Raw genomic sequence first — 13,391 nt, 5'->3', positions numbered from 1 at the left:
GCACACGTTTATGGAAACCCTGCCTCCTCCTGACAGCTTACAAATGCCTGTAGGACAGAAAAGAATGACTTTCACAGCCTTTAAACAACACTTCGAATGTTTGGATAACGTGTGATTTTGTTTAATTAGAGTAATTACCAATGAAACACTGTAGCTTCCCTAATACGCAGATAAAAAGCAGTGTCACAGTGGTTCACAGAAAGGGAAAAAAATATTAGTCAAAAGCATGGTCCACTGACATACAGCACAACAGTCAACACAGGCATGACAAATGAGCAAAGTCCAGTTCATCACTAACACACACCTATGTAACCACAATGACCCCGCTATGCTTCCTGTATCGTAGTTACTTCAGCACTGAAAAAAAAAAGTAAACTCTGCATAGCGTGTTGTATAAAAAGACATTTCAGCTCACACCATACAGCCATACATAATTCAGTGCATGACCCTGATCCTACTTATTTGATTTGCAGTATTTTGAGGTTTTGAACAGAAGTGACACTACTTTGTCTGTAATTGTGAAAAATGTATCTCTACTTCAATATCATGTTGTGTTGCAACATTACAAAAAGGGCCCATGTTTACTTTCAATCTTTCAAAAAATGGAAAGGAAAAGGAAAAACAAATCACCCTAGGTCAAAGGATGATTTGGGATCAAATGTTAATTTCAAATTAGTCTTAGTGTTTGTTTTAACTTGCTGCAAGTGCCAAATGATTGGCACCACAAAGTTTCAGCAGTAACAACAAAGTATTTGAGTTTCTGAGCTGAGCAGCTGAAAACAAACACAAAGTATGACTTAGAAATAATGTTACATGTCCTGGGTCTTTCTTCTTTCCAGTCACTTCTTGAGGACCAGGCCAGGCTGAAAGTAAAACAAATGTGACTGATCCAGAGAGGCTGGTGGATCACTCTGAGGAGTTTCAAGATATGCCGCTGTTCCACCAAGAGCTCCGGTGCCTCCTCCGAACCGATCTGTTTTAATCATCCTCTACTGCAGCAGAGGAGGCAGTTTGTCTCAGTGGACCCCAACTTTAATTTTATGTTTTGTTTTTTTTTTTTTATTTACCCACCCGTTACATTAAAACACCAGTCTCTCACTTTAGAGAACACAGATATGCTAACCCCATCCCGCAACCTAGTAATTCCCCACGTAATTTCCTTCATCAGTGTCCGCTCTATCCGCTCCCAACGGCTGCCTTCCTCATCATTTCCTCATCCTGGACTGAGAGCTCTGTCAGCTTGCGTCCCAGCCTCTCATGAAGGTCCAGGTATTTAGCCACGCATCTGTCCAGGCACACCGACTCCCCCTTCGTCAGTTCTGCCTCCTTGTAATGTGGTGGTACGCACTTCCTGTGGCAGGCGTTGGTCATTCTGGGAGAAAAGGAAGCTAGGAGTCAGTCAAATTCTCTCAATGTGAAAATACTTTTAATGTGCTATTTCTATAAACAAAAATTATGTGGCCCAGCATCTTTTAAAAATGATCAATTAAATTGTTTTGACTGTTAAAGCCCAATCTCCATAGCATGTAAAGATGGGATTTTAAAAGTCACACAGGAGCTACTAATTTCAGTTATTTAAGGTCCAATGTGGAGATGTGCAGAATTAGTGGCATCTAGTGGTAAGGTTGCTGATTGCAACCACCTGAAACTCCCTACCCTCACCCCTCTTCCCAAGTGTATAAGAGAACTTATTGTGGCCTTCAGGTAATGCAAAAACACAAAAGGCCCTCCCTAGAGCCAGTGTTTGGTTTGTCCATTCTGAACCACTGTAGAAACATGGCAGGCTCTGTGGAAGAGGACCTGCTTCATATGTAGACATGAAGGGCTCATTCTAAGCTAATGAAAGATAAGTGATTCTTAGTTTCAATAATATAACAATTCAAAAATATAACAATGGATATTATATTCCATTTCTGCGAGTAGATCTCCATCCTACACACTGATCCTTTAATTTATTGATTATTTTATAGTTCTGATATAGATATTGATATAGTTTGATATAGTTTAATCATTGCACCTATAAACATCACAAAACCTGTGAAAACATGTCCTTCACAATGTCTAATAAACCCAATGTGATGTCAACAAGTACCTTGTTTTATTAAACCAACAGTTCAAACACCAAAGATATTCAATGTACGAAAGAACGAGAGAAAGCCAAAGACTGTCACACTCGAGGAGCTGAAGGAATCATATGTTTGGAATTTCTGCTTTGAAAAAATAGATAATAGATCATTAAAAATGTTGCAGGTGACATGTTCTCTCCTTGACTTATTGTTGCAGATTAAGACTACACTGTTTTTTGTGGGATTCCAACACCACTAGGTTTTGCCAAAGTCACTGTAACATTATGGAGCTTTAAGTTTGACTGACATGAATTTCATTGAATAGTTTATTTGACAGGGATAATACTCCGTAATAAATAGAAATGAAGAGATTATCAAATGTTTTCCCCAAATTTAGCAATAAATGCCTCGAACTTCCTGAGAATGTATCATGAATATTGTTTGTAAGTCAAAAACAATGTACCATTTGTCAATAGGCTTTTGACTTGTCATAGTAGGAAAAGCATGTGTTGCTAATAACATTAACAATGGCTCTGGTCTATTCAAGTGTCTCAGTAAGGCATGACAGTGAGCCGGCACGAACAATGCAAGGAACCTGAAACTCTAGCAGCTAAATGAATAATTCAGCTATCATTAATTTTAGTATTTACACCTGCGATTTTCTACTGTGACATGATGTCAAAATGTCTTCTCTGAAAAAGGCCTGTAGAGTTTTCCCACAACAGATGTTTTGACTTGTCGGATTTGTCACAGCAGAAAAGACACTGGTGTCATTAATCACAATAACGATGGTTCTGTTCAATTAAGATGAGTCGCTATGGGATAACAGTGAGCCTGGACAATCTAACTGATTATAGTCATTATTACTGTTATAAGAAAAGGCTGTGTTTGTCAAGTCAAGACATTCACTGACAAAAGTGCAGCTATGAAATAAGGCACAATATCCTTCACATATGTGCCCAGATCATAAATGTGGGCACTTCAACTGATGCATGTTCATATACAATTTGTAGTCAGCTATGATGAATATCAGCAAGCTTGGGATAGAATTGGGGGGGGGGGTTGGCGTGTTTCAGAGTCAGCTCCTTCTTCAGGGCTCTGACAGAGTAGCTAGGTTTCCATCCAAACATAGCACAAAGTGTAAGTGAATTTTAACAAAATCTGCAAAAGAAAATGCTAATTTCACATTTGCAATTATGCTTGTCTATCTATTCACTACTGTTACATTATGGTGGTGCTAATTTTCCAGTTGTGCATCATTAAACCACTACAGAAGAAAGACATTAAAGTCATGTGCTTCACCTACTGCAAATTGAAAATGCACATAAACCACACCTCTTGACTGATGGGATCAAGTTGAACCAGTGGGGGCAGTCCTGCAGCAGGTATTATTTATTGTATATTTGAATAAGCCTTTTCTCCTTCTGCTGTGACACGTCAAAGTGTCTGCTGTGAAGACGTGTTACTAATGTACTTAATGATGGCTACATTACATTCATGTCAACAGTTAAAGGACTGTGCATGCTAGCACACTGGTATAGATTACTGGTCACTTAAATCAAACAGCCAGTTTTAACACTATTAATTTCTTGACAACTCAACAGGTCTGCCATGATCAAGGCCAGTGGACATGATTATATATATAATTTCATCATAAATCCTAGTTATTTTAAGACTTTACATTGGCTTTAGCTAAGAATAGGCAGTCATGTTGACATTTAATAGATGATTCATTCATTAAAACCTACACACTGGACATAACAAAATGAAGTCTACTGAAGCCCTAAACAGTGTGAACACACCACTAATCCTACATCATACTACGCCATGTACATGACTCCATTTGCGACGTGTGTAGCTCTGGAGAAAATCTTATGTACTGTTGCAGTGTGCAGGGTGTCACATGTAGCTCCTGTAACTGAATGAACTCAGTAGCAACCAGCATCAGTGTAGGACTTTAAAGCTACGTCTTCACCAATATAAATGAGCACTATAAGACCTGTTATTACTACCTAATATGCGATTTAATAAAGACTATGAATGAAGGCCATGAGACAGTTTACTGCTGTCTGAAGGGTAGCATTAGAAGAGACCGCTAAATGAGTGGTTAGCTTGTTTAGGCTTTACCGGTTGTACATGTCGGCCATCATCTCCACCTCCAGCTCGGCCGCTAGCTGCTGTGCCTTCATGGGATCCATGTCTGCGCTTCACGGCTGCTCTCACCCGGCTTTGACCACACACACTCCGTCCTGGTGACCCTCTCCGGCGGACAGTCGACAAAGATCCTACCCGCTGCTTCTTCTGTAACCTTCAAATCTGCACGAAAACACGTGTGTACCGTTTCCTCAACTACTTCCGCTGTCAATAAAGTTGGATTCAGACAAAGTGTGCCCCCTGGCGCCCGTAGTGAGGACAACAACCTCGGTGCTGTTTGTAAGTGGAAAACACACTGATGAAAAGGCAGACTGTTTCTTTAATAAACCATAATTATGTAGTCTCATTTACATAAAACGCCATGCACTTTACACAAACAGGCTCAAAATAAAATATTCTTTACAGTAGTTACTTACAGAAGTGCTTTCTACTTTAATCAGTCTGACAATTCAAATTTCACTCAGAATGTAAAATGAATAAAACTGACAAACATTAAATGTAAACATTAATGATTCCTTTCAGACTTGTATCAATGCCTTTTCATATCATTAATGAAAATTAAACAACCATTCCAACCTTGTATATTGAACTAAATGAATGCAATCAACCTGTGATTTTTAAATGTACAGAGCTTATGACTGCTAGACACTGACTGATGATGAAAAGTAACAGAAAAGGAAGGATGTAAAAATCTATTATACATTGCCTCACATCTCTGTGAACATAAATAAAACCAGAACAGAGAGAACATTAGGTTTGGCACACCAAAAGTGCTGAACTAGACACACAATATATTCTAAAACTATGCACATATACAAAGGTTATTCAGCCTCATCCCGTCACATCGATCTCATTCACATCTTCCTCCTCGTCTTCATCTAGAGTTATCTCTGTGTTGATGAGACCATCCTCACGCTCCCCGGTCTGAGGCACTTTGACTGGGGAGTAAAGCAGAACGTCCACCTCCACTTCCTCCTCTTCCTCTTGATCGCAGCCTGACACAATCCCACCGGCACCTGGCAGAGGTGGACCAGTTCTCTCAGGTGTCCGGGTGTACAAGTTGTGATGCCATGGTTTGTTTAACTGAGGCAGGTGAGTGTCACTGTGAGACAAGCCTTCATTGTTGATGACATCACAGGCTGTTCCTGTTACAAAACACAAAGGAATTAAAATACATCCAGGTTAACTAAGTACAGTACATTTACTCAAGAACCACTTGGTACTTGTACGTTACTTGACTATTTCCATTTTTCTACTTAAACATCTACTCCACCAAATTTAAGAGGGGAATACTGTGACACTACATGAATTTGACAGCTGGAGTTACAAGTTTCTTTTCAGATTGAGATTTTGCATAAAAAATTTTTAAAAACTGGATGTACTGGATTAAACCAATGGTTTCCGACCTATATGGCTTGTGATCTATAAGCCCCCATCCTTAACAGAGGTAGGGCAGTTAACCAGACGTCATATATAATAATATCACTTACTGGGGACATTATATTGCAGAACCATCACTTTCACTGCTGAGACCTGGTTAGACCATTGTGCTGCTAGTACCTCTGTACTTTTAGTTTAACAAGCTTGAGTATACAGCTTTTAAGTGCGGTGTATTGGAGTGTTTTTACATTGTTGTACTGATACTTTTACTTTTGTAATTTGGGTGAACAAAGCCTTTGAACAGGGTTCCACCGAAACTTGACGCAGGGCATTATTTCTCTTCAGTTTAGGAGCTTTTCAGAAAACTAGCCCAACATCATCACAATTGAAGTTTTTTGTATTTATTGCTATCGCTCAATGTCATTCTTTCATTTACCACCAGATGGCACCAAAACAGGGACTTTTCTCATTTTGGTGGTTTTAAGAAAACATGTTCTCTTTGTCTAACCAATAAACTCAATGAAAAATATTCAGTGGTCATATATAATGTTTACTTTCAATGTACACAGAAAAATAGGGCTTCAGAATCTACCACTAATCAACCCTGACTATCAGAACACCTTACCTTCATAAAGATTCATCAGTGGTTGCTCCCTCTCTGCTGCTAACTTGGCCACCACTTCTTCCAGGTCATCAAAGGAAAACACTGGTTGGTTTCCACCACACAAAAAACTGGTCTTCTTAGTAGAGCTGTCTGTGCCATCTGTTGATTCGCTGAAAACTTGATTGTGATTTTTATCAACTGTGACACTAATGACCGGAGACTGTTCACTCCCGACCCGGTCTTGAGGCTGAGTGATGTCTATGTCCATCTCTTTGTCTTTAGCTGATTCCTTGTATGTGCTGTCTCTGTTCACCATCCCTTCACTTTCTGCATCTTTTACAGTTCCATTTGTTTCCTGGCTTTCTTTTAACTTCCTTGTTTTTGAGTGTTGCCTTTTAATAAGCTTCTGAAACTCCTTCAGAGTGACCATCTGTGGCCATTTGGATGCCCCAAGTTTTCTTACGTCTGGGATTATGTCATTGATACCTGCATCAGGCTTGTCAGTGCTCTCAATGCTTATGGTCTTCTTTGGTGGAATTACCCCCTCCTCTGTGCTTCTATTCAGCCTCCTTTTTTTGCACTTCTGCTTTGTTTTGTCCCCCTTTTCTAAATCCTCTTTTGGCAAATTCCTGTCCATTTTCTGCTGACTTTCTTCATTAGAGCCCATCTTTTCAGGGAGAGCAGGATTGTTGTTCGGAGGGATAGGATCTTTAAGTTTTGTTTTTGGTGGTCTTCCACGTTTCTGGTTTGTGACTCCTTGTTTATTTGCCGTCTGAGCTCTATAGGCCCCAGGTTTTGCAACTAAAGAATCTTCTGGGCTTGTGTCACTTGGTGACTTTTCAGTTTTTTTCAAAAAACCCCTGGTTCTGATCCGAGTTTGGGCAGTATTCGCCACAGATATTCGGGGTTTCTCTCTCAAGCTCTCTGTGACAAGTGACTGCTGATTTGGTTTGGATAGAATGTTCATAGAGCTGGTGGCCATTCCTCTTTCCTTGGCAAGTACATTGTTGCTTGATAAACTGACTTGACAAACACTCAAGTTGATTTGACTCTTTGTTCCATCACCGATTTTTACATGTTTGTATGCCAAGAGAGAACTGGCAGCATCTTGTGGATGACTGGTGCGTTTTGTCCTCCTTTTAGGTGCCATTGTATTCCCAGCTGTGTTGTCTTCCTTCATCTTCCTTGGGTCAGATTTCAGTTCTGCAGCATTTGGTTGAACAGAAGATAGCGTTTCTCTCTCTTCCACCTCTTTCACAGTACAAGATTCTGCCAAGATACCCTCATTTTGTCGATTCAACTCCAGATGTTCCTGCCGGTGCTTTGACAAACAGTTGTAGTTAGTATCCTGTGGTAAAGACATACTTTTATTTTCTTTGCAAGTGATGGCACTCAGGGGAAATTTTAGCGATCCAGGGTTTTCTGTCAGCCAAGGTCGCCCATGTAGAGATGGCTGTTGCTGAACTTTATTACCAAGGTTCACGGGGTTGTTGGGGACAGGCTGATGTTTTGTCGCTGAAGTGCAAGGCTCTAATGGAGAGAGACATTGAGGAAGCCGCAAATCGTCCATGCAAGGTATAGACAGGACAGTAGTATGCATGGACTGTGTCTCATTGCCATTCTTCAGAGGTAAAAACTCAAGATTGTGCTGACTGTCTTGTGAGGACAGGTCCCATAATGCTGGATAATGTAGTTTCTGCCCAGAAGAGAAGAAAGCTGAGGGTATGACTGATCTTGTTGTAGGTGCGTCAAGATGTGGACATTCTTGACTTTTGGATAACGGCATGTTCTGATGGCTCATTTCATCACTCTGCCACATGGATCTGACAGATGAATAATAGTGTGGAGAGCACTCCTGCCGTTGTTGGATTACCGCAGCATCTGGCAGTACAGAGGAAAGGCTTGAGCAGCTGGACTGGTTCTGAACTGTGAAACAACAATGGATACCTGCACAACAAGTGTAAAGACTGCAATCAATCCATCTTGAATTAACAAAGCTGAGGTGATTGATGTTAGGATGGGGGTTTTGTGTAGCATGAAACTGACAATGTGGGCATTTAGATTGTGGACTGAGACTGAGATCAGGTTCAACTGAGTCTGTTGGTGTGATAAAATAAGAAGTGCTCATCGAATGTAGGACTGAAAAGCATGAAACAGAAAGAACATTTAAGGGAAAGTTCTCAGTTTAAATTTAGAGCTTAAACCATTAGTTAATGAAAATGAAATCCGCAACCAGTTTTTTGACAATTAATCAATATATGTCAAATCTGATTCTCAGTTGTGAGGAATTTGTTTCCCCTTGTCTCATGTGGTAGAATGCCTTGTTGTTGAGACAAAACAAGTCATTTGATGTTATTGGCTTGGTGCTTGGATGATTCACATAAAAATCATGCATATTTGGAAAGCTGTAGCAGGCCCGCACTGCTTTCCTGATATACAGGGTTTTGTGTGAGTCCTCATTTCCCTGGTATCTCCACAACAGAGGTAGCAAGTTACCATGACCCATTGTCACACTGGCCATATTTCTGGGAAATATTACAGGTTGAAAAAAATGGTTTTTGCCTTAACATGTTTAAACATGGAGGAGGGATAACTTTATGTGACATAATCATATTTCTTCACAGTACTGATGGAATCAAATAAAGGACAATAAAACAAACTGGTAACAGGTTTTCCTCTATGTGTGAAATTATCCCGAGGAATCTATTTTGACAAGTTACAGAGGGAAAAAATAAAAAGATCAAAGAACTGATGGACAATAATTTCAATACCTTTATATTATGGTTCAGAAAACCTGTTTTGTTATGTAAGAAAAACTAATTTGCAGAAAACTAATGCATCTACATACCTGTATCTGCTGATGAGTTGCAAGTTTGTGAACCCAAATCCTGGTTAAACACACACCCTGCTGCACTGACAGCAGCATGCATCTGATTGTGCCCTGCATCGTTCTGTGTAACTGGGTCTTGGGAAATATTCAGTACTCCGTCATGGCTCAGTTGAAGGTGATGAGACTTCTTGAAGTCCCTCTCCAAGTTGGGGAGGATATTGATGCCCATCATGATGTCTTCCAACAGCCTCTCTATCTGCTCATCAGACTCCTCTACAGAGTCCTGATGCTGCAGAACTGGAGCTGCCTTGAGGCCATCGTTCTGGTTTGGGGTGAAGCAGTCACTAGAGGGTGGCTGGGAGTCAGAGGAGGTGTTGGGGTGAAGTGGTGATGTGAGGGAGTTGGTAACAGGTTGAAGAATATGCCATTCTGGTTTCTGTATTGGGTTTGGCTGGACAAGGGAGGGAGGAAGAGGAATGTCTGAAAGGTCTGTCTCTGGCCTTTTGTGGTGGCAGCCATCCTATAGAAAGATGAACAAGAGATGAGACACATTTAAGTTGACAGTGCTTAAAATATTACTCTTTCCATTGGCTTTACTTGAGGCTCACACATGTTGTGTCCTGGGTTAAGAAGACACTTGTCGCTACAGTTAGCAGTAAACAAGGTCCTCTTTCAAAGCTCACAAAATGCTTTCAGTAGAAGCAAAACGAAGAGAAAAAAAAAAATCAACTGTTGATTATGCATCAGCTTCCTACTGAAATGTTCATTTGTGCTGCAAATGGCATTTTAAAAAATCTATTTTCACCTAGATTTTTATGCTAGTTAATTTAATCTTTTATGATTTCTCCCAAAACTTCAGCATGTTTACTCAAAGCACTCTCCACAACCTTCTATTTTGCCAACAATGCTTTCCCAAGAACCTGTATCACCTCTACCAGGATGTAACGACTGCTGGTTGTGGATCACAGTCAGAGTATGTTGCATAGTAAATCTGCCTATGGCATATTCTTACACTTAACACTTACCCTCTCATTCTTTCTCCATGCAACAAGACAGCTACATTTTATATAATACATTTTGCTCAGATTTTTGTTGAAATGGTGTTTTCAGGCTTACTAGCAGAATATATTATTAGAATCAGTGGCATCATTAAAGCAAAATGAAAAAAAAAGCACTTTCACTTTCACTCTGTTTGGTGCAAATTTCATAAAAAAGGTTTCACAAAGTGCTATACAACAATTTAAAATGTAAATGACCACTTAGAAAAAGGAGTCATATTATCCAGTGGTTTTAATGTATACACAGTGCATGTATGATATGTCTTTAACATGTCTTCCTGTTGCCATATCATTGCTAAGTAAGTACTAAAATGAGCTATTCTTGTTTTTTCTGTCCTTGCACCACCAAGAGAAATTCTCAAGTATTTATTGCACTTGACAAGAAGTAAGTAAGTAGTTATATTTATAATATATTAATTTTTTCATCACCATTCATAACTACCTGTCTCAGGGAGGCAAGAACTGACAAGGTCTCATCTGCATCTCGCATGCTCACCACCTCCCACACTTCTCCTTTAGTCCTCCTCCTCAGCTTCACCTGCACAAGAGGGAAGAAAACACAGTGATGATGATGACAGCACAAAGATAAACAGGAGTCTTCCCACACACACATCATGACAGTCTGAGGACATCACAAATCACATCACAGCTGAGCCAGGACAATTCTGTCATAGAACTGTCAAGCCACCTTTACTGTGGTGACTGCACTCGATGGGAAACAGAGACGTCAACACTACACCAGGAAGTCGCAACCAAACAATATGATATCTTAGCCTCATGTTGAAAGAAAAAACATTAGGTTCAAACATTATGTAACATGACTTGCAACACTTTTGTCTATTGCGGTGTAATTTTGCAATTTGGACATAGTGAAGCATAATTTACAATCACTTGGTAATCTCACCTAATATACAGTAGCCTTAAGGTTTATGTACACAACTTACTATAAAGGGGATGCATTCCAGGTTATTTTCTACGTGAAAAAATGCAATTCTCTCTCCTTACCCTGATAGAGATCTGTGTGGTCTCCATCATCTGCTGCATCTCTTTCATCTTGGCCATGTTCTTCGTGCCAACATGCCTCACTGTAGACTTTGTGCTTTCTTCTCCTGGCATCTCATCTATGTCAGCCTGGCTTGGCTGCTCTGTATCTCCTCTGTCGTCAGCTGTCATGCCATTTCTTTTTCCATTCTCCAGTTCTGTTCTTTCCTCAGCCAAGGCCTGTAGACTGTCCCCGGACTCAGATGACTGCTGGTGGCCGCTGCCCTCCTCACGACTTGGGGACTCTGAGTCATCAATAAGTGAAATGGGGAAGGTCAACGTCTCACCAAACAAAGCTGGAGTTGATGTGGGATTTATTACACAGCCAGAGGATTGGTTTAATGGAGACTCTCCATCGCTTGGTGCTCCCTTGTCCATACTATAAATGCCTGGGCAAGAAGTGGAGCAAAACTGTTTATCAAGTGTGAGGCTTTGGGGTTGCAACATGACAGAAAAATCCAAGCTTTGAGCTTTGAGTTCAGACTCTGGGGACAGAGGGGTAGCTTGGCCGGACAGAATAATAAAACTGCCCACTGACTTTTCACCAGCTTTAACAGTCTGTGTTCCTATAGATATACAACTTCTCTTTTCAATTGGAGAATCTGTATCCCTCCTTCCAACCATCTCAGCCTGAACTTGTGCATCCTGCATTTTCCTGTTTTCATCCCTCCATCTGCTTTCCTCGGCTTGACGGCCATTCTCTCTGAAACGCCCGAGACTCCGCCTCTTCTCTTGGAGTTCTGCCACATTCATCCCCTCATCTTTCTGCCCCTCTACAAGATCTGCAATCCCAAACTGGCGGGCTACAGCCAACACGTCATCATGTTCAACGCTTCCTTTTACCTCCAGCTGCCCAGAATACAGCAGACCAACCAGCTTCAACAGGGTCTGGGCCTTCACAGGCTGGAGCTGGAGCCGATGCTTCTGGCCGGACGGAGGAGACGGGGAGGCTGACAGCTTCTGAGACAGGTAAGGGCTGAGAGCTGCAAGGATGCAACTGTGGGTTGGCACTGAGATACCTTTACAAAAAGGAGTAGATGGAGAAAAAAAATATTTTGTTTCCACTGAATTCAAACCTTCAGGTATGCAATGTCAGCACTGTGTTATCATCTACATAGCTCACCCTCACCCTCAGTTTGTAACAGGGTATCACAGAATTGGGCGTTGTTTTGTTGTCTCTGCAGCTCTGCCAGAAGCTGCATCTCATAACCTGGCCACCAGTACCTCTGCATGTCCACATGGGCACTTGGAGAAAGGGAGGACAGGAGACAGGACGGATTTGGATAATGCTTAAAACTTTCGTGAAAGACACACACAGAAGGATACACAGTATTGATGGCAACAGTGGCACATCCACTCAAAACCTACCTGTTTACTTCTGCCTAGTGCTCAACTTTCGCCCCTGATTTGAGTTTACTATTCATCAGTCATCTCATTTTAATATATTTTTTAATCGTTTTTTTCATACAAACAGCAGTACCTCTTTACTAGATTTTGAGGACCTTCTTCCGAAGACAACGGATCCTGTTAGGTGGCGTGTACCAATGTGAACACACTCTACGACTTTACTAAAACATGGCAGAAACTCAGCACTGCTCGGTTCACGTGACAGTCTTTCCTCAAACCGGATAGCTGGTAGGGGGCTATGCTGCACGTGGGTGAGCAGGACTGCGCACGCAAAACGTTAACCTGGTGAACTTGATGTTAAAATACAGTCTGACGTTTTACTTTAGTATATATTTACTTCTGTTTATCTATTTTATGTTAGCTTTAGCTACATGGTACAATTTGACAAACTATTTTCTCGATGATTTTGAGGATCAAAGTGTGACCAATGTTGCTAATAGCTAGTTACGTGGTTAGCAGAAAAATGACAGAAACCCCCTATTCGACAAATTAAACAAAAGTGTAATATCCACCTCATTCCTAAATAGCGGTTTGATATTGTTGTCGATTAGAATGACGGTTAAATTAATCCCGTTTCAACTGTCAGCTCAGCTCAAAGCGATCAAGCTAACACTAACTTTAGTCACACACGGCAGCTAAAGCTTCGTAGCTTGAAAATTATACTCACCTGTATTTTTCTGTTGCACGAGCGGCCGTGTTTCGGGCAACTAAACTATAATCCAAATTAGAACACGAAATTTAAACATCTAAGGCAAACTCAAAGAAGTATTAACATGTCTCCCGCACTGTTGTCACATCTAAGCGACTGAGTCGCTGACTGACAGCGACACCTACTGGTCGCTCGTGTCAAC

At 40.8% G+C, this 13,391-nt stretch overlaps 2 protein-coding genes across 2 annotated transcripts; both read right to left on the bottom strand.

The window, feature by feature from the left end:
- Positions 1 to 105: 105 nt before the first annotated feature.
- On the bottom strand, positions 106 to 4,429 carry LOC108885750 (mitochondrial import inner membrane translocase subunit Tim10). The gene is made up of 2 exons (XM_018680173.2): positions 4,194 to 4,429; positions 106 to 1,372 (listed from the first exon to the last, which is right to left on the bottom strand). Exons 1-2 carry the CDS (start codon positions 4,262 to 4,264, stop codon positions 1,177 to 1,179), a joined length of 267 nt encoding a protein of 88 aa, XP_018535689.1. The 5' UTR covers positions 4,265 to 4,429; the 3' UTR covers positions 106 to 1,176.
- A 102-nt stretch (positions 4,430 to 4,531) lies between these two features.
- LOC108885748 (uncharacterized) lies at positions 4,532 to 13,365 on the bottom strand. The gene is made up of 7 exons (XM_051067021.1): positions 13,208 to 13,365; positions 12,263 to 12,378; positions 11,098 to 12,152; positions 10,535 to 10,630; positions 9,053 to 9,554; positions 6,226 to 8,151; positions 4,532 to 5,365 (listed from the first exon to the last, which is right to left on the bottom strand). The coding sequence occupies exons 2-7, from the start codon at positions 12,363 to 12,365 to the stop codon at positions 5,052 to 5,054; spliced, it is 3,996 nt and encodes a 1,331-aa protein (XP_050922978.1). The 5' UTR covers positions 12,366 to 12,378; positions 13,208 to 13,365; the 3' UTR covers positions 4,532 to 5,051.
- Between the last annotated feature and the right edge of the window lie 26 nt (positions 13,366 to 13,391).

The sequence above is a fragment of the Lates calcarifer genome, unplaced genomic scaffold (assembly GCF_001640805.2).
Source record: "Lates calcarifer isolate ASB-BC8 unplaced genomic scaffold, TLL_Latcal_v3 _unitig_1028_quiver_1004, whole genome shotgun sequence".
NCBI lineage: Eukaryota > Metazoa > Chordata > Actinopteri > Centropomidae > Lates > Lates calcarifer.
The sequence above is the reverse complement of the archived record's forward strand: the minus strand, read 5'-3'. Positions and strand labels throughout refer to the sequence as shown.